The sequence below is a fragment of the Molossus molossus genome, unplaced genomic scaffold (assembly GCF_014108415.1).
Source record: "Molossus molossus isolate mMolMol1 unplaced genomic scaffold, mMolMol1.p scaffold_m16_p_8, whole genome shotgun sequence".
Lineage (NCBI taxonomy): Eukaryota > Metazoa > Chordata > Mammalia > Chiroptera > Molossidae > Molossus > Molossus molossus.
Genome location: NW_023425402.1, coordinates 7,636,026 through 7,663,211, shown reverse-complemented (window position 1 = coordinate 7,663,211; position 27,186 = coordinate 7,636,026). Strand labels below are relative to the sequence as shown.

Sequence of the window (27,186 nt, the reverse complement as noted above, 5' to 3'; positions counted from 1 at the left end):
AACGTATATATAAATTATATATATATATATTCTTTTTTTCCCCACCCTAGTGCCCTCTGCCACCCTTGAAGGGCAAAGGCAAACAGAAGGGCGCCCCAAGTGCCCAGGTGGAGTCAGAGCTCCCCTCCAGCTCTGGCCCAGCAGACACACACCTGTGGCCCCACTTCCCACCACACAGTGAGGCAGAAACTTCTGCCCCCTCTTTAGGAGAAACCATTTGTGTCCTCCAAAGACCTCTTTCCCTTGTCCCAGGGCGGGAGGCCTGCAGCCCGGGGGTGGAAAGGCCCCCAGCGCATCTCCCTCCCCAGCCGGGCAGCTTTGCCAGGCACCCGCCTTCTTTCTCTCAAAGCTCACAACCCAGCCGTGAGAAGGATCCATCTGAAAGGCAAATTCACACTCAAGTGTTAATGGAAACTGACACATTAATGGAAGCGGCCAAGCTGACCTCAGGTTTTTTGGCAAATGCTTTTAATGGTATATTTTAAACTTGTTAGAAAAAGGAGATTTTCTATTCCTAGTTGGAGTGCCCCCATGTCATATTTTAGACTGGAGTACACAAATTTTAATCACAGCATTAGTAAAACTCATTAAGGACACTTCTGCTCACTTCAAGGGCTGAGTCATGGGCCTGCAGAGTAGGCAATGCTGGGTTCTGGTCCAGCACCCCTCTTCCTGCTCTGGGAGGTGAGTCCGTGTGCCTAGATACTTGAAGCTTGACACTGTGTGAGGCCCTCCCCGGGGACCAGAGCCCTCTGCAGCCACTGTGCCTACCCTCCGACTCTCAATGCAAGGGGCTACCCTCGGGTCTGTCCTTCCCCTCTCTCCTTGGCCATCCTCGTAACTCCTGGTGGGGGCTCCAGTGCCTCCACATTCCTGTCATCTGCCCCTGCCTTCCTCGCCAATGCCAGGCCCAGGCCCTTCTGCTTGCTGGGGCTATTTCTCAGATGTCCTGTACGCAAACTCATCAAAAACTAAACTCTTCCTCCTCCCCACAAACCCACTGCTGATCCCTCCAGCCACCCCAACACCCTGCCTTAACATTCCTTCTTTTATTTTCTTTATGTTTTAATTGAATTTTGAGGGAGGGAGGGAGGGAGGGAAGGAGGGGGGGAGGGAGAGAGGGAGCGGGAGAGGGGGGGAGAGAGAGAGAGAGACATTGATGTGAGAAAGAAACATGGACCAGCTGCCTCCTGCACACCCCCTACTGGGGATCGAGCCCGCAACCCGAGGATGTGCCCTGACCAGGAACTGAACTGGGACCTGAGCCACACCGGCTGGGCTCCTTTTTTACTCTGATGTCTAATTAGTTTCCAAGTCCCAGTCCTATTCCATTCCTTCAATAGATGTTGCTGCCTACGATGCGTTAATGCCTTGCCCTGGCCGTGGGGTCCTCTAATAAGACAGTCTCTGAGAGACGCAAAAGTCGAAGACCATGCTTGTGGTCACAGCCAGTAACAGGGCTCATAATCCCGACATGCTGCCTGGCCCCCTCGGTGGCTTCCAGTGTAGGGATAAGGGCACATTAGTGGAATATGCACCATCATCTCCGAACGCTGCCTTCTCTCTATCCCTGCCACCAAACCCCACCATTCGGTCATTTCACCTTAATTTGTTTTCAAACTGTTTTATAGGGTGACCTTGTAATTTTGCTCTAAGCTGCCTTTGCAATTCAAAGTATAAATTTATAAAGAGGAACTTTTGATCCCATTTTCAAGGTTGAACTAATTGATTCTTCTGAAAGTTTTTGTTATTCCCCCAAATGTGTTCTCTCCCCCAAATTCCTCCCATCTGCCTCCTTCAGTTGTCTGCAATGTAAGCATCCTAGGTGTATAGTTTTGCACCTGCGACATGTAATACAAGGACCACCAGCACAGTGGAGGTACTTTTTTTCTTTTTAATTGATTTTAGAGAGAGGAGGAGGAGAGAAACATCCATTTATTGTTCCACTTATTCTTGTTTGTGCCCTGACAGGGAATAAAACCCTCGACCTTGGCACATCAGGCGACGCTCTAGCCAGCGGAGCCACCTGGCAGAGCCTGTACTTTGTTAATAACAAATTGAGAACGTTCACACTTTAGTGATTTCAATGACAAAGGTCCTGTGGAGGCGATCAGGAGACCCGTGTCCTCCAGCCATACCAGGCCCAGCCACTAGCAGTCTGTCCCCGGGAATCCTCCCCGGCTTCTGTTCTCGGAGATGGGCCTTTCCAGAAATGTTGGTGCCACAGCCACTGAGGGGGGGGTCAAAGGAGCAGAAGCCAGCGCAGCCTGAAATGTACACAGCCCACAAGAAACACCTTGGACACTCTCGTCCCAGGATTCTGCCACCACTTCTTGGCTGGCTGACCTTGGACAAGTCTTTTTAATCTTGGTAGTTTTCCTCATAAGCAGAATGAAGACCCGATAGGCTCAAGGAACCCTGGTGGACACACAGACCATGGCAAAGGAGGCATGAGCACCCCAGAGTCGAATCCCACCAGGTGGTGAAGAGGTGCTGGAGGTGTCCAAAGGACCCCTTCTCCCACTAAACGAGAGATGCTCCTAAGGGACAACAGCCACAGGAAAGTGGAGGCCCCGGAGCCAGGCTGGCCTTCTGGAGTTCCCAGAAGGTCAGAGCCTACACCGGGGCCAGGGGTGCAAGAGACAGAGCCCTCTCCAGCTGGGAGCGGCAGCAGCTGGCCAAGCCCAGTCAGCCGCTGCTGGCCCGAGGAGGGCGGGGGCTGTAGGAATTAAGAGGGGCAGGCGCCCACCAATGACACCAAATACAACACAGCAGCTGCTGCCCATTAGAACATTTATTTCTCAGAGAGAAAATAATTTCAGACAGTCATATTATAGTAGGTAAAATTAACTTTTGTATTCTTTACAAGCATAGATTTTTCTCTGTTTATTACCTCTCTTATACCATCTGTTATAAACAATTCTAGAAAGCAAATAAAGTCACTTTCTACAATAAATAGAGCATCGTGTGCTTCACAGCAGACGCGACCGAGACACACATGTCCCACGCCACAGCAGGATCTGAGCCGTTTTCCATCCTAAAAGAAGAGTTTTCAAAATAAGCCTCAGAGAGACTGAAAAATTCAGAGAGAGGAAAAAAGAGACTAAGAAAGAGAAAGTGTTGGAGGGAAGATAGACACAAAGAGGAGAAATAGAGAAAGCCCCGAGATCTTACAACACAGGTTGAGACGAAGGTCACAGAGTCCACAGCCGACTGACTACCTGGGGAGAGGGGATGCGTTGGCTCCTTTAAATAAACCACACTGTGTGCACTTAGAGTCTTCAGCCACACAATGAAGGGCTCTAGGAATGGAAACTATAGGCCTGAATAATTTAGAACAGTATTTTACAATTATATACACCATGTCCTTCCCTAGCCGTATGCTGTATTGTATTTTTAGTACAAAATCCAAAACCCCATCCTTGTTAGTTTCGCTGGTGCCCTTTAAAACTCTGGCTCGTGTCCCAAATGTGTAAGTTGCGGAGGTTGGTTGACTGTATTTTTAAAAACTCGTGTATGTAAAAATGGCAGTGATCTCCCCAGTGACTTCATTTTGTCCAAAACTCCCCTGTAAAATTTAAAACCATTAAAAAGAACATCAGATTAAAAACCAACACGGCAATCAGTGGCCTGTGACCTGGCCCTACGACTTTGGTGCTTAGGAGGGGAAGGAAACGTCCCGAGAACAGACGCCAAAGCCTCTGAAAGTTGTGGTTTGTCAGTCAGCATTCCCCGTTTCACAGCTTTTTTTCCTTCCGTTTCTGAGAAGGTGACGGTGGGGAGGGGTTGGGGAAAGAGAGGGAAGCGGACAGAGGTGAAATGAAAGCGCTGGCTTCCCTGCGGTCGGGAAGCAGGGCAGCGCGGGCAGGGCAGGGCCCAGGACAGAAAGCTGCTGGACCGCAGGCCCGCTCTGTCCACGGTGGTGGGCAGGGAGGCTGGAGGCCGCAGCTGCAGAGGAGGAAAAGCCCACAAGGAGCGGAGAGGAAGAACGAAGGGGCAGACCCAGCTCCGCCTCAACGACCCTCAACATCCACATGGGCACATGGTCTGCTGACAGGAGCCCGTCCAGCCTCAGCTGCCTCTTGGCAAGACAGGACGAGGGCAGGAGGGACCTGTCTCCATCTGAGGGGCAAGCACTCAGCCTGGCCTCAGTGGTGTGTGCAGATGCGAAGGTTGGCAGGCGGGGAGCAGCACGGGACAGGAGTGCGTGTGCTGGTGGAGGGGTCACCGAGAGGCAGGCTGGCCTCTGTTCTGGGCCCTGAGGAGCCAGGTGGAGGCGCCCACCTAGCATAGCAGCTGGCCTCAAAAGGAATGAGACGCAAAAACAAAAAGACCAATTTGGTGATGGTTTCTGTCAGTTTGGCACAGAGAAAGGAAAAGGAACATGGGAAAGACTGGGCGGAGGTGTACAGATGGGCCAGGGAAGAGGTGTGAGAATGGGTGGCGGGGGCAGAGAGGGTGAGCTCAGTGAGATTCCCCGAGGAACCCTAGTGTGCCCACAGCACCTGGGGTCAACGTCAAAGCCTCACTCGCTCTGAGGTGTAGTTAACTGGGAGTGGGGTGGAGGGGGCCAGGCACACCCTCGAGAAAGAGCCCAGGACCCCTGCCTTCTAGGGCCAGGTCCATCTCCTCGCTGGGCCTCATGGCCATTTCTGCTTCTAACTGGTCCTTCAGTGGGCCAGCCCGAGGGAGTGCAGGTGGGAGGTTTTGGCACACAGCAGGCCTGCCAGGGGAACCATGCAGTTCTTCAAAACTGGGGCCTTGCCCTTGGAAAGCATTGGGCCCAGTCAGTCCCTGGCCTGCTATGAAAGGGGTAGAGGCAGGGCAGGCAGACACAGGCCAGGCCCCGCCCTTACAGGTAGCTGGAGGTGACAAAGGAGTGGGGCCCCCGGACACGGCTCAGGTGGATCATTGCTCGGTCGTAGGCCACTTGCACTGACTTGCGGATGCTAGTCTTGCGACCTTCCAGCATCTTGAGCTTGTCCACGGTGTCTTCCACACCCAGGGGCAGAACTTTGTCTCTCGGAAGCCACTGCCTAAAATACAAGCACAGTAAGACACCTGGGCCTTGGTGAGGTGGTCCCACAAGGGTGCTCCCAAGACTAGCCAAACAGTGGAGAAGGGACAGGCAGAGGGAGGCAGATTGGGACACCCCAGACAGGAGGCCACCAAGGGACCTGTTTTTGCAGTTAGCCCCTTCTCTGTGCCCTAGGGTGCTGACTCTGCTTAGGGGATCATCAGGGCCCAGGAGCCAAGATAAGGCCATGTGCTGCCCTCTGGGACTGGCTGAGCCACCGAAGGGCTCTGAGGCACACCCTGTGTTGCAGAATCAGGAAGCTATGGCTAGGAAGGGGCTGATGCCAGGCATCAGTGAAATGATCCCTTGTGGGGCATAAACCTGGTGTTTAAAAAATATCTCCATGTGCCCTGGCTGGTGTAGCCTAGCAATCATAGTGTCGAACTGGGCACCTAAGGGTTTCGGGTTCAATCCCCAGTTAAGGACACGTAGCTGAGTTGCAGGTTTGATCCCCAGCCCCAGTCAGGGCACGTGCAGGAGGCAACCAATGTGTCTCTGTCACATGCATGTTTCTCTCCCCTACCCCAACTCCCTCCCTCCCTTCCATTCTCTCTAAAAATCAATGAAAAAATATCCTCAGGTGAGGAGTAACAACAAAAATATCCCCAAGTGAATCTAACGTGTAGCTAAGAGCCCAGCCTTCGGAGTCAAATCTTAGTATGTATCCCAGTTCTGACTACAGGGTCTTGGCTTTCTGAGCCTCCGCTTCCTCATCTGCAAAGAGGATTGGGGGGTGTGGTGGGGAATCAATGAATATTTAAATGAGGATTAAATGAGATCATACATGTAAAGTAATTTACATTAAGGACACAGAGTGAACACTTAATAAATGTTAGCTATTCTCATCATTTTTACTAGCTACTCCTACCTCCTTATTCTGTAGAAGCAAAGGTGAAAGAACTCTCCAGCTGGTGCTAACAGCAGCCTTGAGGTGCTCGTAAACAATGAGCAAGCCCCTTATAATGAGCCCTGCCTGGCCCAGAGCCCTGGCCCCAGGACCGAGACACCAATTCCTGCAGTCACTGGATGTTCTGGCAGCTGACAAGCTCTCAGCCAAGTTCTCTCCAGGAACCACCCTCCACCAAGGGAGCTGCCTGGCCCGAGGTCGCTCCTCCCCAGGGGCAGCCAACATTCAGTGACTAGTTCCCATGGAGGTACAAAGGCACAGTCTCAATTTCTGACATGGCTAACGAGCCATCCAGCTCCAGAGCTCCCAATAAGATCAGCTGAGGTCTCTGTAGCAAGAGCATCACAGTTCAACATTTTCTTCTCCCAGTGCTGCGACCCCGGTCCCCCAGCTCTCCTCCCAGTGCTGTGACCCCGGTCCCCCAGCTCTCCTCCCAGTGCTGCATCCCGGGTCCCCCGGCTCTCCTCCCAGTGCTGCGACCCCGGTCCCCCAGCTCTCCTCCCAGTGCTGCGTCCCCGGTCCCAGTGCTGCGTCCTGGGTCCCCCGGCTCTCCTCCCAGTGCTGCGTCCTGGGTCCCCCGGCTCTCCTCCCAGTGCTGCGCCCCCGGTCCCCCAGCTCTCCTCCTAGTGCTGCGACCCCGGTCCCCCAGCTCTCCTCCTAGTGCTGCGACCCCGGTCCCCCAGCTCTCCTCCCAGTGCTGCGTCCCCGGTCCCCCAGCTCTCCTCCTAGTGCTGCGACCCCGGTCCCCCAGCTCTCCTCCTAGTACGGTGTCCCTGGTCCCCATGGCTCTACTGCAATGTCGTGGCCCTCGTCCCCAGTAAGCCTCCTGAATCAAATTTCCATGTCAGGGTTTTCCCAGGAAATCTGATCTCAGTTACTAATAACACTACTAATCAGTATTGCTAGTAACACTAAGTTACTACTAACCTGCCAAGTGCAGGCCAGTTGCTGGCAAGCAATGCCTCCTCTTCCCCTGGTGGAGGCAGGGTGACTGAGCCCAGTCTCTCCGTGCACCTCTCCAGCATGTCAGAATTTGCACAACCCCTCAGTCTGAACCCTGACACACCTTCCCAGCAGCAGCGCCCACTCACCAGGTGCGCTTGTTGTCAAAAAAGAGGACAAGGAAGAGCTTCTCTCCAGCCTCGGCCTGTTTCTGCTCTCCCAGCTTCAGCACATCCAGTGGGGGGACAGGGATGGGGACGCCATTGTGCAGGAGGCCCTCCCGGGGCATCTTGGGATCGATGATCTAGAGGGAGGAAAAGGAGACAGCACTCAGCTAGGGGTGGATGGGGTGAGCAGGGCAGCCCGCCCCAGTACTAACCACTAAACCACCTCCCACCAAAGCTATGCAGGGCCTTAGCTAGGCCCACCACCAAGTGACGGAGAGGTGGACTTCTTCCATGACTCAGTACTCCAAAATGGAAATGTTTACTATTTCCTCAGCTCATTGTCCTAATCCTCTGGTCCAGCCTAACCAGTCCTTCAGACAAGAGACACTTGCTCCATGAACTGTCAGGGCCCAGAGCTGAAACAGAAGTAATGGGAAACCAGCATGGGGGAGTCATCCTGAGTGGGGTGTCTCACTGAGTGGGTGTCTCTGATAGCCAGGTCAGACAGGCAAGCTCCTTCCTCCCAATGCCCCTTAGGAAGCAGTTCTCAACCTGTGGGTCGCGACCCCTTTGGGGGTCGAACAACTCTTTCACAGGGGTCGCCTAAGACATAACAGTAGCAAAATTACAGTTATGAAGTAGCAACAAAAATAATTTTATGGTTGGGGGTCACCACAACATGAGGAACTGCATTAAAGGGTCACGGCATTAGAAAGGTTGAGAACCACTACCCTTAGGGGAGAGGACTGGAGGCCATTTTTTTCTTAAGAACCTTTGCAATTCACTGCAAATGCTCAGGGGCTTCCCAGACACCATGGCTATGAAGAGGTTCTGCATCAGCAGGAGGGCCCGTCCTTCAGTTCTAACCTAACAGAGCCTCTGGTTACCCTATCCACTCCCTTCCCGTCTGGCCTCTTCCTGGTGTGCAGACAGGTACATTGGCGCCACCTCCACGGTAAGATAAGAGAGAAGCTAGAAGACTGAGCTTCGAGGGTTGCTGGAGAGGGGAGAATGACGTGGCTGAAACGAGGGCCACTGGAGGCATGAATCCTCAAGACTGCCTGTTCCACAAGGGCAGGGGCTCTGCAAAATGGCCGGTCTATCAACAACAATAATTCTCCAGCTCTGTGGAGCACTAACAGTTACCAAAGTTCCTAATTAGTCACACATCACCACCTCAGTTCACCCTCTTGCTGATGATGGGAAGTCTCTGATAGGTATTAGCTGACAGAGAAAAATGCCAAGCACAGGAGGAGGATGTAGCTGCTCGAGGCCAAGGCTGGGGCTACAACCAAGCCCCTGAGCCTCTGCGGCCCGCTGCCTCCTGCATGGCCTCCTTCCCGAGTCGCTGGGTGATCAGCGTTGGTGTGCTGAGGCCAGAGAGATATGGACACCGACTGAGGAGCAGCTTTCTCCGGAGATGGAGCTATCATAATTTACAGATCCTGTCCCAGGGACCTCTTCTCACAATAAACCGCTCTTTTAGTTACCTTTGGGTGTCTGCCAGCCTCTCTACATCCCTCTCAAGACAACCAGCTGAAAGCAGGTGCTCTGGTTAAGAGTTTACTCCAAGGAAGAGTCATGCCTACCCTGCCCCCAGCTGTGATTCAGTCAAAACTGTATCTCCTAGCCTGCCTGTCCCTCCTGGGACTGAAACTAGGGATCCTAATGGAAACCAACAGACAAGCCTTCCTGAGCTCCCTCAATTACTGAACAAGACACCTAGGCCACTCTGACATTTCCTCTTGACTCGGCCATGTTGGTTCTTGCAAGGTGGATGAATAGTGAAAAACGTCCCTTAAGGGCAGAAGCAAGGTAGGGAAGACTGCCAGTTAAGGAGAGCGTGCCTCCTTTCTTAAAGAAAAGAGAGGCAAGTGGGTCCCAAAATAATAAATAATGGTCCATTCACTCAAGTGTTAGGCAGATGTGAAAAGAGATGGAAATAAAGTTTACGATAAACTTGTAACATAATAAATGTGTACAAACACTATTACAACTGTAATATGTACATAGTAAACAGAAAGAACAATACAAAATATTTACAGTTGGCATGTTAGAATGAAGGGGATTTATGTTGCTTTCCCCTATTTTTCCAAAACTATTTTAATGTAGATATGTTACTTTTATAGAAAAAGCAAAAACACGTAACATCTGACTCCCCCAAAACTTAACTACAATTGTTTCTTGGTATCCACAGGGATTGGTTCCAAGAACCCTGCGGTGACTGAAATCCGTGGATGCTCAAGTCCCTTATCCAGTCAGCCCTCTGCATCTCCAGGTGCAAAACTTGGGGATACAAGGGCTAAGTGTGTATTTAGTGAAAAAAATCTGAGGGTAAGTGGACCCACGTAGTTTAAACCTGTGTTATTCGAAGGTCAACTGTACATATTTAAGTAAGCACAGAAGAACATAAACCAAGATAAAAACAAAGGTTGTGTTCATGTGACTGGATTTTCAGGTGGTAGCTGAATTCCTTTAATCATGAAATAAAATGTATCATTAAGAAGATAATTAGAAAAAAAAAAAAAAACAAGACTTGTTTTAGAGGCTTGTTTTGCAGTGAGATTTAAAAAAAACAAACAAACCACGCCCGACCGGTGTGGCTCAGTGGATTGAGCATCCCATGGACTGAGGTCCTGGTTCAACTCCCAGTCAGAGCACATGCCTGGGTTGTGGGCTCGATCCCCAGTGGGGGAGAGTGCAGGAGGCAGACAACTGATGTTTCTATCTTTCTCTCCCTTCCTCTCTCTCTAACCCCCCCCCCCCAAAAAAAAACCCCTGCACAACCTTAATCCCTTCTTCGATGACAAAACTGGGAGTCTCAGGAACAGCAGGGCACAGAGCTTTGGGAAGATAGCCCTGGGTCCAACCTCCCTCAGTGGCTGGATAATAGCATGGATTCTGCCACCTGCCACTGCTAAAAAAGGCAGGCAGGCAACCTGGGTTCCAATATGGTTCCAGCAAACTGTATAACCTTTGGAGCTGTGGTTTCCTCACCTGTCCTAAAAGGGTCAGTGTTCTTGCCCTCCTTTACCTAAGAGGCTGCTTGAAAGAGCCACAGACATGAATGAGCTGGGAGCAGCCCAGAGCTCTGTGTGCATGCATGAAGTAGGGGGTGGTTCTCAAACCTGGCTACAGATCAGCTGGGAAGCTTTTAAAAATATATTCATGTGTTGCCCCGCTGGTGTGACTCAGTGGACTGAGCATCGTCCCATGGACTGAGAGGTCCCAGTTTGATTCCCAGTCAGGGTGCATGCCCACGTTGTGAGCTCGATCCCCAGTGGGGGGACGTACAGAAGACAGCTGACCAATGTTTCTCTCTCACATCGATGTTTCTATCGCTCTCTCTCTTCCTTTCTCTCTAAACAAACAAAAATATTCCTGAGTCAGTCTGACCTCGGAGAGTCTAATTTAGTAGTTCTGAGATGGAGCCAATATCTGCATTGTTTAAAAAATTTCCCTGGATGATTCCGACATGCCCCAAAGGTTAGAATCAGCATCTTCCATGGCTAGATAGACATCTCCTCCCCAACACAGAAAGAGAAATCTAAGAAATGACAATCAACATAATAAAAATGGAATGTTTAGCTACTGCTGGTGGGAACTTTCTTAAGGGCAACCTGGCAATTTGTATCAGAATTTGAATAGACTTTGCCTTAAAAGGCACTCCTAAGAATTCCCTGTAAAGAAATAATCGAGGATGTGCACAAAGGCAAAGCTACAATGATGTATATTGCTATTTATCATACTGAAAAATTCAAAACAATTTAAATGCAATTAGGGAACAGTTAAAATAAGGTAAATACATGCACACAACTGAAGACAATGTAGTCATTAAAGTGGAGTTGATGAAGACTGTTTGATGGCACAGGACATGCAAGTGCATGGTATGCTGTTAAGTGAAAGGGAGGTTGTACTGTCTCATAAATACGCATATCTATGCATTAAACAAAAAATAGACTGACTGAATATATAGCAAGGTCATTTCTGAACAGATAGGACGACGGATGACTTTTAATTCGGCGGCTAAGAACACAGGCGACACACATTTTAAGCCCTGGTTCAAATGGCAACCCTGCCACGTAATAGGCTAGATGACATGGGTAAAAAAATGGATCCTCAGTTTTTCCCCCTACAAAAATGAAAAAACCATACCTTCCTCAGAATTTCAAGAATTTAGCATGACAACTGTTTAATAAAACATCTAAGCATGATTAGCAGCTTTAAAAATTATCTACAATGAACACATGTTACTTTTATGCCTTAGCAAATAAATCCCTAAGAGCTCTAGTCTCTGCCTCCCCAAGCTGGGAGCCTTGCTGGTTTGATCCACCCAAGGCTGGGCTAAAACCCTTCTGAAGTTGAAGGCACCTTGACTCCCACCACACTCTGATGGCTTGATCCAATTAGATAAGCCCCTGGGGCAAGGCAGGGGCCAGAACCGCCCAGGGGAGGGGGGAGGGTGGCATCTGGGGCAGACTCACCAAGGCAGGGTAGGAGGGATAGCCTCGGCACTTGGCCCACACCAGCTCCAGGGGCTCCAGGTCTCCACGGTCTTCAAAGGGCATCAGGAGGCTTCTGCCTGGGGGTGGGGGAGGGGAGGAGACAGTGCCCAAAGGGGACTTGGAATGGTGCCCAGGAGGCCTGCCTGTGGCCTCCATTTGGCTGGGGCAGTCTAGGAATGAGTCAGACCACCCCCTCCACCCTTCCACTTCCCTGCCCCTTCCTTAAAGTTCTCAGACTAGAGGAGGCTGGCACACCTATTCTGTGAAGGGCCAAGAGTAAATGTCTGAGGTCTGTGGGCCACCTGGTCTCCGCTGCGACTGCTCAACTGTGCCTTGCAGCAGGAAAGGGCCAAAGATAATCTATAAATGAATGAGTGTGGCTGTGTCCCAATAAAACTTTATTTTTGGACACTGAAATTTGAATTTCTTGTAATTTTCACATTACAAAACATTCTTTGATTTTCTCTGTTTCAATCACTTGAAAATGGAAAAACAATTCTTAGTTCGTGGGCCCTACAAAAACAGGCAATAGGCTATACTTTGCTGACCTATGGATGGCATTCCCTGGAAAAATGTTAACTGCTTCATTGTCAGGGCCCCTGGGAGAAGACCTATCACCCAGATTGCTCTCTGGGCCTCCCCAAGTGGAGAGCCCTCATGATGGAGGCTTCGTGGAAAAAGATGCCTGGAGCGGAGTTCCCGGTGAAACCACTTGATAAGTTCTTTCTGACATGGGCACACCTGGCCACAGGTCACCTGGGTGCACAGCCCTCAGCAGAGCCAAGCAGGTCTACAGGGCCTTCCCTTGCCTACTTTTATCAAACCTCACACTGGGTGTTCCGCCTCTTCAGTTTCCTTTGTTCTGCACCCTAATCACTAGCACACCTGGATGGGTGCTTCACAGAAGCTTCTGAACACACAGAGGAACCTCCCGCCCTTCCCCTCTGCACATCTATAACCTGGAAATGGGGAGGTTACCACACTCAACCAAGAAAAAAGGCCCAAATCTCACAGAGTGGAAATTATGTTTCTAAGGAAACATTACCACCCTCATTTATACTTTTTAAAAAATGTACTACTAATAATGACGTATTGTTTCTACCTATTGCGTCAACAGCAATAACAACAAAAAGATAAAATCCAATACCGGAGAGGCAGGCTGCAGAAAAACCAGTCACACTCTGCCTGCCGAGGCAGCTGCAGAGCAGGCCAATCCTTCCAGAACGCAACTGCGTGTAAGTCTCAAAAGCCATAAAAAAAAAAGTATGAACCATCTGCTCCAGTAAATTCCTTCCCTGGGAACTTAGTCGAAGAAAATAACTTTATAAACAAATAAAATAATTTTGAACAAAAGTTTGGGTTCACTATGTATAATGTTCAAGTTGGAAATAACCAAGTGTCTAACAATAGAATGGTTAATTGTAATGCACTGATGGAAAGATACACTGTTCTAATGATGAAGATATATAAAGATTATGTCAACATGAAGAAAGTATGAGATAACAATGAAAAAAGAATACAAAAGAGCAAGTGTTTTAGATTAGCATTGTTAAAAAACATGTCCAAAACGAACAGAAGGCAACACAGAAATGAAGACAACTATGTTAAGATGATGAAACAATGGGAGGTCAATTTCCTTCAGCATCATTTTAAGAAGGATGTAGCTTTACAATAAGAATAAAATATTAAAATGTCACCAGCAGAAGCACAAAGTACATGCCAGTCCACTCCCGATTTTGTATCTAGATGTGAGTCTTGCCTCCTGGGCACTGACAGTCAGTCAGACAGTAATGAAACACACAGGCTTGCATTCATTAACACACATACAAGACAAAAAGTGATGCTAAGGGAAGATAACACAGTTGAAAAAAGGAAAGAGAAGAAAAGTCCCAAAGTCTTTAAATGAAAGTTTCCAAGATAGGCATCCAGAGAGCACACACTCGCCACAGGTGGGCTGGACAGATGCTCAGAGAACAGCCAGTTCTGCATCCGCTTGCCCTGAGAACCAGCCAAGCCTCTCCTTTGGCCCCTTTATTTCCTTGGTATAAGGAGAAAAGACGTCGTATTTCACTGTTTTGACCAGTTGGCATGTGTCATGAGGGGAGGGCTGAAAGGACTGGATCACATGAAATGACAAGTCACATGTAAGCTTCAGTGTCACTAATGACTCCAGGGAGGGAAGACAGGCAGCATCTGTCCACTACAAATGCATACTTCCTTCAACACCGCAACTCCACTTCTATAGACACACCCCCACACACAAAATGATCTATGTACAAGGTTGCTCACTGCAACACAGATTATAAATCAGTGAAAACAATCGAAATGTGATCTGTAAAGTAAGTAAATAACGGTACTCCACTATAATGGGGCATTCGGCAGATGATAAAAAGCACAGAAGGATCTCTAAGATATATTAACTAAAAAGAAAAAAAGCATGGTTTAGAGAAACATGTACAATAGGCTTCTCTAGTCACTCTCCTACATATACATGTGAGTTTTGGCTTGTGTGTGCAAGGATTATATCTGGAAAGTCACAAAAGAAACTGCTAACAGTGGTTGTCCCAGGGAGGAGAGCACTGGTTTTTTCAATATTACACCCTTTTGTATCTTTCTGATCTTTGTTACCATGGACATATATTACCAATTCAAATTGGGGTGGGGGTGAGAGTGGGGGAGAGTATGAATGACCTGCAAAGGAAGACCATCTCCCTACCCAGTAGGGTTTGGAGGAGCTCAGGGTCTAGCCAGACCAGAGGGCTGGTTCTTTGGAAGGCCTGCAACCCACCCCCCAAATCCACCTGCACGTTGTTCCTCACCTGAGCCACTGTAGTCAGAGTCTCCGTTCACACTTTCCAGGAAGGGCACTCGAGACAGGGCTGGCTTCCCACGGCTGCGTTTGGGGGGCATCAGACCACTGCATACAGAGCAGGGAGGGAGGAGAAATGAGGCGTTTCAATGACTAACACCCCCACTCCTGCTCTTATGGCTGACAGGAGTTGAGCTGCATAAACCCTTCAAGGAGAATGGTTTCTCATCTTCCTCTAAAAACTCACCCTAACCCATGATACACTACAGAAAGTTCCCATGAGATTTCAAGGAACCATTTTATCTATGTGAGAGGACTGAACCTGGCAAGAAATGCCCGCTCCCCTGTTCGGGGACCTTGAACTTCATGCAGAGGAAAGGTCATGCCAAGCGCTTGAGGAGGGCCCATCTCATAATCACCCAGAATTCTTTGCTCTGTGGTTCAAACTGCTTGCTCTTTAGAAACTGATTTATTTTTTAGAGGTACAAAAATCTGCCTCTTTCTCAAATTTTCTATAAAGGACATGTCTTACTTCTTTAATTAGAAAAGACATTTTTAAATTAAAAAAAATCCACTTCCCACTTCCACTTCATGTGTGTGAATTTTTCTTAGACAAAGATGGATTTGTTTTTTTACATGGCTACTGCAAGGAGGTAAAAAAATATATATTTGACAATGTCTAGAAGACAGTAAGCAAAAGTGAGAATACTAAAACCAGAGTAATGGTATAACTTGAACCTGCACAGGTATCAGTATTTTTAAATAGTTCCCAATGCTACTCTAATGTACAACCAAAAGTGGGAGTCTCTGGGCAAGAATAATGTGACTAGGGTTTTCTTTCCATCCAAATTTTAAAAAATATTACCACTATATAATTTTTCAACTGAAAAAATGCTTAAAAGACAGGCCAACAATTTGCACAACAGAAATGCTTAAGAAACTTCTGGTGGGATAAGAGGAGGCCAGAGTTAGGACTCGTCGGAGAGCAAGGTACTCCTGTTTTTTGTTGTTGTTGTTAATCCTCACCCAAGGATATTTTTCCATTGATCTTTAGATAGGGAGGGAGGGAGGGAGGGAGAGAGAGAAAGAGAGAGAGAGAGAGAGAGAGAGAGAGAGAGAGAGAGAGAGAAACATAGATGTGAGAGACAGATATGGATTGGTGCCTCCCACACGACTCCCAACGGGGCCAAGGATCAAACCTGCAACCCAGATACGTGCCCTTGACTGGGAATCAAACCTGAGACCCTTCAGTCCAGAGGCTGACGCTCTCACCACTGAGCAAAACTGGCCAGGGCAGGATATTCCTGTTTTATTGAATCATAACTGACTCTATCACGGTCATATACAGAACACTTGCACAACCAGAACCCAATGAATCATAATCCTTCAGTAACTAGTAGGTTGGGAGCATTTTTCCTGCTACTCAATATTAGGGTTCATTTGGAAAAACACAAAAAATACCCAGTTCACATTTAGGATTCAGTTCCCACTTACCCAACAAAAATCTGCCACTGAGCTTAGAGACTCTGAGGCCTTATACAATGTAAGGTACCAGTAGTTTCGTTAGGAAAGCCTAACTTCACATCATGGATCTGGGAAGACATCTTCAAATACAACAGAAGAGGGCCCAGCAAAGTGGTTAAGAGATTAAACTGTGGAGCCAGACTTCCTGGGTTCAGAACTTGGCTCTTTACTCAGTAGTTGTGTGACCTTGAGCAAGTTACTTAACCTCTTTGAGGCTTGTGTCCCTCATATGTTGCTATTAAGATGTAATGGATTAATACACAGGAAGCACTCAGTATGGCTGGCACACACCAAGCACTCAATAAATATGCAGTTTTATAATAAACATTATATGAAGGTCAGTAATTTTAACATCTCACTTTAAATATTATAAACTACTGTCATACTATTCAAATGATGAGCTCTGAGAAGGATGAGCTCAACAACATGAGATGCAACACCAGACTAGGTCTGTGTTCTTCTGTTTCATAGGAAAAGGTACAAGTGTGCCTGGCCAGGTGGCTCAGTTGGTTAGGGCGCTGACCTGATTTGCCAAGGTTGAAGGTTTGATCCCCAGTCAGGGCACATACAAGAAGTAACCAATGAATGCATAAATAAGTGGAACAACAAATCGATGTTTCTCTCTCCCTTCCCCCCTTCCTCACTCCTTTTCCCCTTCCTTTCTGTCTCTAAATAAATAAAATTTTTGAAAAAGAAAAGAAAAAAGCACAAGTGACTCAATCATGGCCTGCATTTCAGCCCTCTCTCCCAAGTTACCCAGGCCTAAGCAGACAACCAAACCTATAATTACTTTGTCTGCTGGTTTAACATTCAACTCTGCCCTCTAGAAGATAAGCTCCTTGAGAACAGACACCTTATCAGTGCCTAGAACAGTTCCTGGCTCATAGATGCTCAATTAATAATTGAAGAAATGACCCAGAGAAAGATGGTGCAGCCCTAACCTGCTCAGAAAATCATCAGAACAGATAAACCAAAGGGCATGTGGGGCGGGGAGTGGGATTAGAGACCAGAAGTTCTTTCAAGGTTCTTTCTAATTCTCGGATTATATGATTCCAATAGAATTAATAAGATGGTCCTTTATATACTTATCACCACAGCATAGAAAGAAAAAACCCTGGCAATCGGAGCCCCCAAATCTCCTATTTCAAACCTTGAAATTCCACTGAGAACCACTAAGTTAAAGAGGAAATGCCTTCCAAGGGCATTGTTTCCACGCTGAGGAGGGCCCCAGCGAGATCAGTGGCACTGGACTGGAGTTATGCACAATGGCAAACACACTAGAGCCTGGCTCTGCTTGCTTCTTGTGGGAAGAGTGCCCTTCACAGAAGGAAGAGCCCAACACACCTTTGACCTTCAGTCAAGGTGTAGGAGGGGACACTTTGGTAACCCACTCCTACCCTTCCCCCAATGAACTGGGTTTCCAGGCACCATATCTTTGAAGGGAGCCAGGAACTCTAACCCAGGACCAGGCAAGAAGCATCTTATGAGTCTGAGTTCTCTGCCTCTTCTCTGGTAACTGTGTTCCTTCCCATCTACACTCCCTATATCTCTAGAGACTGCCACATGGGGGAGGGGGAGTAAGATAGGGCAATTCTGAGGCTTGATGGGGAGGGAAACCTCAAAGGAACCACTGAAAGGCGGGCTCTGCCGCAGTGGGGCAAGTCCAGGCCCAAGGGATAGCTGAGGGCCTCCCATGGACCCACCAGGAGCCCAGCAGCCAGGGTAGAACAAGCACCTAACAGAACAAACACCCAACCTGCCTTGGAGGTACTTTAAACACAGATACATATTCTTTTGTGTTCATTCCCCTGGGACCATCTCCCCTACTCTGAACTCAGAATCCATTCAGCAGCCATGTGGAGGGACTATGAGGTCAGCCTTCAGGGCAACTCGTTTTTCCTTTGTGGCACCAAGGGACTCCCATTTCCAAGAGTCCCACACTCCCTGGCCTCTTGTAGAACTCACAAGACAGGGCAGGGATTCAATAAACTCTTGGATGTGGAAGAAACTTTAAGGCTCTGGTATCAGAAATCCTCCCTTCAGGTAAATGGAAAAAGAAACTCATCCCCCAAAGTTCAACGATGGTGGAAGAGCTGGGGCCTTTGTCTAATAAAAGGCAATTCCAAATTTCCTATCAGCTCATTTCTTATTCCCACAACACACCTCTAAAGGGGCCACAGCTACAACGTCCCAAAAGGCAAAGAGCGAAATCATGTCTGTAATGAGCTGGGTTATCTGAGCGGGTTGGGGGAGGGGGGATGGGTGGGGGATTGGCTCAAATGTTAACTTCTCTGGGCAATAGAGATTTGGCTGGCCCCACCCTCTAGAGCCAAATTCAGCTCCACAAACCCTGTGAAGTATCAGAATCACTCCTCCCCTCCTAATCAGGCCTGAGAGTCAAGGGTCACACTGTTTCCTAGGAACTACCAGGGTTACAGACCAGAGGCCTCAGGAAATAGCAGGGGTGGGGGAAGAAAGAAATCTGATAAGCAGAAAGAGGTTCAATTTGTAGCTGATTGGAGAATAAAGGGCAAGGTGGTGAAGCTGCCAACAAAGCTCTGAGGATAAGTGTTCTTACCTGCAAGCTTCAAATGCCAGTCCACCACTGAGACCCAAACTACATTCCGAGTCAGACCCGCTTTCGGTGTGTTTTCCAAAGCCGTTGGTTACGCCTGCCAAGGACACACAGAGTGAGACTGAGTGCAGAAACCCCCCTTCCCCTCACTGCAGTGTGAGCCACCTCAGGAGGGCTCAAGGAAGGGGAAGAGTATGGCTGTGTCCTCCCCTGTGGAAAATGGGTCTTGGGTAGTAGAAACTGATAAAGGTTTGGGGGAAATGTTGGCTGGGGCAATGAGCAGACATGGCATTTTCTTTCCCTTCCTCTGGTTCTACTGTAAGAAAAACATAGCACACAGCTCACTCGTTAATTGTCATCTGGCTACAAAGGGAAATACCAAAACTTCCCCACTCCGGCTGGCTCACAAGTCCCTGGATCTGCTTCTCATTTCAAGCCTCAATTATCAGGGAGTCTCCACTGCCTCTTGGGGAGCCCACCCGCCTGGCTCTTCAGATAAACACTCACACCCTATCCATCACACAGCTGGCAACAGCTAGCTTCATTCTTTTGGGATAGTGTCAGGGGAGGTTGGGGCAGGATAAGGGCTGTGTCAACCACACCCGGAGATTTCTAGCAGGGCTCATCAGACTTGAGGATGGGGACTTTTCAGCAGAACTAAAGCAGACCAGATCTTTCTGTGATGAGGAGTCAGAATTCCCTGGGTTCTAGACCAGGCTCTAAAATATAGATCCCTACCCTGGCCAGTTTGGCTCAGCAGTTGAGCGTTGGCCTGCGGACCACAGGTTCGGTTCCCGCTAGGGGCATGTACCACAAAAAAAATAAAATAAAATATAGATCCCTTTTCCTCTTTAAGCCTTGGCCTCTCCTTCTGTGAAGATAATATGCTTTGATTTATGGAAGTTGCTATTAATTATGAATGAAAAGAGGTCTGTTTACAGCAGGGAGCCCTTCGAAGGCAAATGAAGACGATCCACTCATCTCACGGACATGACACTCCTCTGCTGTGAAGGCTTCAACTCTCCTACCTCTCCCAATTCTTTACAATCCAGAATCCTACAAGTCAGAGAGCTGAGTCAAGAGCTCTATGTCACCTTAGCCAGAAAACTGCGAGGCAAGTCACACCTGTAAGAGCAGGTGTCTGAGCCAAGATATCTGAACTCTAACTTGGCTCTGCATCTAACACTGTGACTTCAATTTAAATCACTAAGCTAGCTGTGCCTTAGGTGTCTCATCTGCAAAGGACTGACACCTGTTTTTGTGAGGCTCAACGAAGGCTGTGGAGGCATTCCTGAGCGCCAAGCAGCTGGACTACTGAGGAGGAACAGATTTCAGCGGCATCCCCAAGCAGTGGGCCCCCTCACACTGAATGAGCCTGATGTCCAGCTTCCCAGTAGCAGGATTTTGCATTTTTTGTGCACAATAGTCTCAGTACTGTTTGGCTGTGCCTGATATGGCTGAGAAGATGACAGCGATACTGTTACCATCTACTGTTACATGCCAGGCTATTTCCAACCCTTAGAGCCCTGCAAAGTCAGTATCACAATAAAAGAGCCCATTCAATTTGGCTAGTTAATTAATTTGATACACAACTGGTAAGACAGAATCTGAACTCAGGTCTGCCTAACTGCAGGCCTCAAGCTCTTGACTCTGTATACCAACCTACTGCCCTAATACAAGGAAGCCTGGGCCAAACAGGAAGGGACGGTACTGCTGGGAACCAAGTAGTTGAAAGGAAGAGAGAAAAGCAGAAAAAGCATGTGCTGGCCATACAGCCCAAAGCCACCACATAAAAGGACATGAGAGAGACATGAGTAACAATAGCCAAGAGCAGGCCCCTCCCACCAAGCAAGCTGGCCTTCCATATCCCAAGACTCAACTACTCTGGGTGGCAATGGGGGCCCTGCATATTCAGGCCTACCTCACCATCCAGCCTTGGCTCCTTACACTCTGAAAGCCCCTCTCCCAACTGTCCCTCACAGGGACTGTCTTTGTTTCCACACACCTGGATGGGGCCCCTTTGTCCCATCTACTCCTTTCTATTCTGCCCTCATCCCTCAGGGCCAGCTTAGGCATCAACTCTCCATGAAGCCTTCCGAACGTCTCCAGCTCATATTCCCTGAACACCTCCAGTAGTGACAGCTCTGCAGCTCAGGAAACCATCTGGCCTCCCCACTAGCCTGTGAATCCTTCAGGAGCTGGAACTGAGCCTGACTTACTACCTGTCCCTCCCCGCAACCAGCTGATGCTGGACATGTAGTAACAATTCTTTAGAGATTGAGGCCCTGTTAGCTACTTCTGGGATCTCATCTCTTACCACCCCTGGCTCACTCTCTTGCAGCCACGTGGGGTCTCTTGCTATTCCTCAGATGGTGCAGGCATATTCCCACTGCCAGGAACTGTGCACCTGCAACTCTATCTCTGTCTTTTTGAAATGTTCATCTCCCACATACCCAAATAGCTCACACCTTCAACTCCTTCAGATCTTTAGTCAAATGTCACCTCCTCAGAAGGCCTCCCCGGCCACCCTAATACCACCCCGGCATCCCTATCCCCCTTCTCTGCTGCTTTTATCTCCATAACTTCTAATATAAGATACAATTCACTCACTTGCTTTTAGTCAATCTCCCCTCCAAGGGAGATCTTTGCCCCAGTACCTAGAACAATGCCTGATATATCTGATAAATAAATTAACTAAAATGAGGATAGGACCCACTTTACCATATATAGCTTTGCCCTCAGGGCCAAAGAGAAGCCCAGACACAAACCAGCCCTCTCAAAACACTTGTTCAAAGCCTGCTTCCCCAGGCCACTGATCATCATGTGCCAGGCCCAACTGTGAGCCATGGGGTCCTCAAGGCCTCTACTGGCATCTGCAGGGGCCATTAAGGAGGCAGCCAATGGGGGAGGTGCTAGCTGGCAAGACAAAGCAAAGAAGCAGATGAGAAGTAGCAAAAGTCACAGACAGGGTCACCTGTTTCTTCCTCTTGCGGGGGTGACCTCTCCCCTTCACTCTCACTACAGCTCCTGCTCCTTGGCCGCTTCCGGGAATGCTGCTCATCCTCGATGCTGGTGGGAGAGGCAGGAGAGCCCACTGCACCATGGTCCTCGCCATTCTCCAGGGCCCCATCTGGGCTCCTCTGCAGCTTAACCCCATTCTTGGCCTTCTTGAACAGGACTGAGGTGCGGCGGCCCACGCTACTGAGCGGGGCACCGGCAGGGGCCTCAGAGGCCATGAGGGACAGTCTGTTGATGCCACTGTCACTGAGTAGGTGTTGCAAGGGCTCATTCCCTACTTGCAGGGGTGATTTTTCCAAAAGCTCATCTTCTTCCTCCTTTCTGGGTTTTAGGAATCGGTTTGGAGGTTTGCTATCATTGATGGGTTTTAGAGTGGGGGGATCTGGAGGGGATTCTTGCTCAGACAAGGAAGGTGCAGGCCCAGTGGGCTCCAGGGTTGGTGGGGGAGGCAGTTTGGAGTCATCTGTTAGAGAGAAAGAGAACCTGCTTGAACATTTTAGAAAAAGTCTGACCCTACAAACCAGATAATGACACTGAGAACCAAGAACCAAGAACCAAAAGCACTGGCTGTTACAAGGCCTGAGAAGCATCCCAGGTCTCAGTATGGGGTGAAGAGAATGTCGGACTAAGTTTTCTCGACACTAGTAGTCCTCAACCTTGGTTATGAAGTAGGATAAGTTTCTTAAAAATTTCAACGCCAAGGTCCCATTCCAGACCTACTAAAACCAAACCTCTAAAAATGGGATATTCTTTTTTAAGCTTACCAGGTAAGTCTGATGAAGTGAGGGTTACAAACCATTGCTTCACACCCAAGAAAGCCAAAAGCCCCTTTTAATCAATAATTAGGTAAGTCTCAGCTGCACAGATTAGGGGTCTACAACTCTCATTAGACTAAATATTTTTCCATCTTCCAATGTATTTTGTTTCACATCACCCAAGTGGAGCAAATAGGACAAGCAGAAAGAATAAGTTTACAGATATGGAAAAAAAATGAAGCCAAGTAAGTTAAATTGGTGGTTCTCAAACATGTCTGTTCACCTACCACCTTGAAACTTTTATTTTTATTTATAAAATATTTTTTATTGATTTTTAGAGAAAAAAGAAGGGAGAAGGGGAAAAAGAGAGAGAGAGAAACATCAATGTGAGAGTGAAACATTGATCGGCTGCCTCCTGCACACTCCCTACCGAGGATCAAGCCCATAACCCAAGCATATGCCCTGACCAGGAATGGAACCGGTCACAAGACCACACCCAACCAACTGGAGCCACACCAGCTAGGACTATTTTTATTTATTTAAAAAAATTTTATTATTTATTTTGAGAGAGTGAGAGGAAGCGGGAGAGGAAGATATATATTTGTTATTACACTTATGTATTCATTGGAAGAATTCTTTTTTTTTTTAATCCTCATCCGAGGACATTTTTCCATTTTTTGTACAGACAGAGTGGGAGGGAGAGAGAGGAAGAGAAAGAGAGGGAAACATCGATGTGAAAGGGACACATCGAGTGGCTGCCACCCACACGACCAACCAGGGCCGGGGACAAACTGCAACCGAGGTACGTGCCCTTAGCGGGAACCGAACCCGGGTCTCTCCGGACCGCAGGCGGACACTCTAACTGCTGAGCCAAACCGGCCAGGGCCATTGGCAGAATTCTTATACATGCTCTAACCAGGGATCAAACCTGTAATCTTGGTGTATCAGGCTGATGCTCTAACTAACTGAGCTATCCATCCAGAGTCGAACCTTTAAAAACTGAGACTTCCAAATCACAGCTGAGATTGCCCTAATCTAAATCTCTGTGAGACCCTGGGAATTTTGTTTGAAACCCTCCAGAAGCTGTTGCAGCTGGGCCTCTGAGTATGACTGAGTTCTGCCACACCCCGGGATGGGGATACAAGTGGCAAGATGACTGCCACATGAGGAGTCAGGAAGTATCACAATGGACACAAAGCCCTCTAAAGCCAAATGTGACCTCTCAGCCATGTCCCCAGTCTCTGCCAACCTAAAATAAAGTGAGCCATTCCCTGTAATTTTGCCCCCTTCCCTCCAGAAATAATTCCCAACCTTTTGAACTGTGTGGATGACAGGCCCTCCCAAGCCATAGGCTGAGATCCAAGGACAGGTAGGAGAAAGATAACTCTGTTCCCAGTGAAGTTGGAGAATGGAAAGCAGCTTAGGTTTCAAGACTGAGTCTCTGAGAATCACTTCCCCAGCTGTCTTTGCAATCTGGCCTTTCTGTTTGGGATGGGCCTATAGACTTAGCCAGTTATGGTCAAAGCCATGAGGCAGCTTGAGAGCTCAGACTATCTTTAGGGTCTTTCTTTTCTATCTCCCCACACTATAACCTGAGGGGCTCTAAGAGCCTCTCTACATGATGGTAGAAGGTGAGCTAACATATATGCATTATGACCATATCAGGTACAAAATACTGAAATACTTCTTTACCGGTCAACAACAGCTACCTGGGCCCCAGCCTCTGGAATTTCTTGAACCCGTCCACAATCCAGCAACTAAATATCCATATCAGGTCTGGTTGGTGTGGCTCAGTGGACTGAGTGTTGTCCCATGGACTGAGAGATCCTGGTTCAATTCCCAGTTGGGGCAAATGCCAGAGTTTTGGGCTCAATCCCCAGTGGGGGGCATGTAGGAGGTTGCCAATCGATGTTTCTCTCTCACATCAATGTTTCTCTCTCTTCCTTCCTCTCTAAAAAATCAATAAAAACTTATTTTTAAAAAACAGTCACACCAGGAACCCACTCCAATACAACAGTCAACATCTACTCTGATAAACTTTGATTTCTACTGATTGTTCAATATTTTGAATATCATCTCTGGGTACACGTGGAAGTGTGACCCCTCCGAAGGTTTCCACTTGCCCACAAAGATCAGACCTAAACTCAAGGAAGGATGCTTTTACTCAGATTTCACCTTAACCCTAGTCCCTTATGCTGCCCCCCCAGCATTCTGCTTGCCTATGACTGTCTCTCACCTCTGTCCCCATCATCTTCTGGGTCCTCCTCCTGCAGGGCCTGCTCCAGCTCAGCTGCATCTCCCTGGGGCCCTGCTGGCAGCTCCAAATTAGACACAGTCTTGTTCAGTGAGGGTGGCTGTGGTGGCGGTGGCTGTGCCAGCTTCTGCCGAAGAGCATTGATCTCCCGGCGCAGCATGCGGACGCGGCGGGTCCGGGCCCCACTGGACCGCATGGCACTCACCAGGTCCAGTTTCTCCAGCAGCTCCTTCAGCTGCACCTCTGGGGACAAATGGGCCCGGTTCTCTGGGATGAGGATGTTGTCCACTGCCAGGGAGAAGGGAGGAAAGAAGGGGCTGAAAGAACTGTCCAGCCCAGGGCAAGGGGAAAGGGCTGAATCCTTCGGATTCAAAAATATGGCCTGGGCCAGTGGCTTCCAGCAACATCATTGTGGGGCTGTGGCCCTGGCACCACTGCTGCCTGTAGGGCAGCCACAGGGACAAGGTCAGAATCTAGGGAACATCTGCAGGGAGCAGTCCACAGGCACGATTATGGGCTCCATGGAGCAGGCACGAGGCAGCTTGGCAATCCCCCAGCCTGAGTGACTGCTTGGCTGCTGCCATTGCGAGGCAGAGAGCAGGGGTAGGCTGGGCACGGGGCTCAAAGGCAATTCCGTTTTCTGTGCCTCTCCCTGCACTCTCTGAATGAGCCAGACATACAGCAGCCTTGTACTTCACTACCCCGTGCTCCAACGCCACAGAGGGGTCCAGGAGGAGAAGACCCCAGTGAGGCTTTAGCTTTTCAAATAGACAACTAGTACCTGATTCCCCTTTCCTACCTTTCAGGAAGTACTCAGTGAATTAGTTAAACTTTAATCCTTGGAATTATTCCAGCCACAAGCAGATATATTCCAACCTATGCCTACCCCCTGCTTTGCTCCTGAAGACTACCCTATAGCCCCAAGGCCTACTCTGATCATTGGCTCCCTGGGCTCTGTCCCTGTGCCTCCTACTAGGCCCTCTCTTCCCAACCCAACCCAGCTTCTCACCATCTTCCCAGGAGAAGCGGTAAAAGTCCTCCAATTTGGGTGACTCGGGCAGGTGGGTGCCCCTCTCGGGGTCATAGCCGATGTTCTCTGCCTGCCGCCGGGCATGCCGAAGAATGGCCCCTCCCAGGTCCCGCAGGCGGACAGCTGCTCGGTGGAAAATTGTGTCTTTAGCATTATACTTCATGCAGTTGGTAACTATAAGGTTAAAGTCCTCCTCAAACTCCTCCAAGGTGCGGTACAGATGGGACTCCAGCTTCCGCCTCATAGTAGAAAAATCCATTGGCTTGGATATGAATTCCAGGTAATCTGGAACCTAAACATATAAAACCTGTACAATTACAACAACCATTTACTAGCCAAACAGACGCACCCTTCACCGGCACTCTCACCTCCCCATTTTCTGGTTTGGCCATTCTGGGCTCACTCAGAGCCCCAGGGCCCTGGCCTACCCTGGCCTGCTGACCTCTTACCAATGGCAAGTCTACTAGCCTTGCCAGACACCCCCAAGTTTTGTACACTCTATCACCCAACCCCCTACTGGCCTTGTACTCAAGGCTGTTTCCTCTTCTGGAGGGGCTCAGTGTTCACGAAGTGGGGTGGGGGGAACTTGCCTCACTCAGGTTGACAGGTTCGGCAAAGATGTGCGCGGGATCCTTCTCCTGCAGCAAGTCCAGTGTTGTCCTCAGCAGAACGTTGAATGGCATCAGCTCCAGCTCCATGGCAGCCTGCTGGACCTTGATCTGTGGGAAGGTGGGGAGAAATCAGGACATCCCCCACCCCAGAAGAGGCACTGAACTTTTTCTTGATAACTTGACTTTCCCTAATCATGTATAACAAATTTTCACAGGCTATTAAGCTGACCAGTTTATAAGAAGCTATTGCCTAAACCAAAGCCTAGAAGAAAAAAAAATACCAAGAACTACTACTATGTGGATGCTTCCTATGTATCAAGCACCATACTAAAACTTAAATAATAATTATAGTTAATCTTTGAATAACACAGGTTTGAACTGAGCGGGTCCATTTATACATGGATTTATTTTCAATAAATATTGCAAATATATGTTCTCTTCCTTATTATTTTAATTTTAATATTTTCTTTTATCCAGCTTACTTTATTATAAGAATACAGTATATAAGACATACAACATACAAAATATGTGTTAATCAACTGTTTATGTTAGCAATACATAAACAATAAGCTATTAGAAGTTAAGTTTTTGGGAAATTAAAAGTTAAACTACGCCAGGGATCAGAATCTCTAATGCCCAGATTATTTAAGAGTCAACTATAATAATAACGAATACTTTTACAGTCTAAGTGCCAAGTAACATTCTAAGCATTGTATGTAATATAAGTGAGTACATGAGGTAGGTTCAGATGAGATATTTTACAAAGAGGAAAATGAGACACAGAGAAACTAAGCAACTGAATGGCCCCAGGTCACACAGCTAATATGGGGCAGACAGCCTAGTTCTGCAGTGTGTGCTCTTAATGGCTATGCCACATTGCCTCTCTATTTATCTCATCTCAGTTAATCATTCCAATGACCCTGAAGGAGAAACTTATTATCCCCATTTTACAAATATGAAATCTGAGGTTTGGGAAGAAAGATGAGTCATCACTAACCCATGGTCACTTGGC

General features: G+C 48.3%; 1 protein-coding gene across 6 annotated transcripts in view; it reads right to left on the bottom strand.

The window, feature by feature from the left end:
* Positions 1-2,783: 2,783 nt before the first annotated feature.
* BRPF3 (bromodomain and PHD finger containing 3) overlaps positions 2,784-27,186 on the bottom strand; it is a 37,214-nt gene continuing 12,811 nt past the window's right edge. For 5 of the 6 annotated variants that reach the window (XM_036247843.1, XM_036247840.1, XM_036247845.1 and 2 more), the window contains exons 5-13: positions 26,154-26,282; positions 25,543-25,855; positions 24,516-24,821; positions 21,481-21,987; positions 18,510-18,603; positions 14,418-14,515; positions 11,578-11,675; positions 7,076-7,230; positions 2,784-5,036 (exon numbers count right to left, since the gene is read on the bottom strand). In XM_036247843.1, coding sequence (XP_036103736.1) covers positions 4,853-5,036; positions 7,076-7,230; positions 11,578-11,675; positions 14,418-14,515; positions 18,510-18,603; positions 21,481-21,987; positions 24,516-24,821; positions 25,543-25,855; positions 26,154-26,282 — 1,884 coding nt within the window. In that variant the 3' untranslated portion in view covers positions 2,784-4,852. Of the gene's footprint in view, positions 5,037-7,075; positions 7,231-11,577; positions 11,676-14,417; positions 14,516-18,509; positions 18,604-21,480; positions 21,988-24,515; positions 24,822-25,542; positions 25,856-26,153; positions 26,283-27,186 lie in introns of those variants that run through there. The other variant, XM_036247844.1, reaches the window with a different exon arrangement.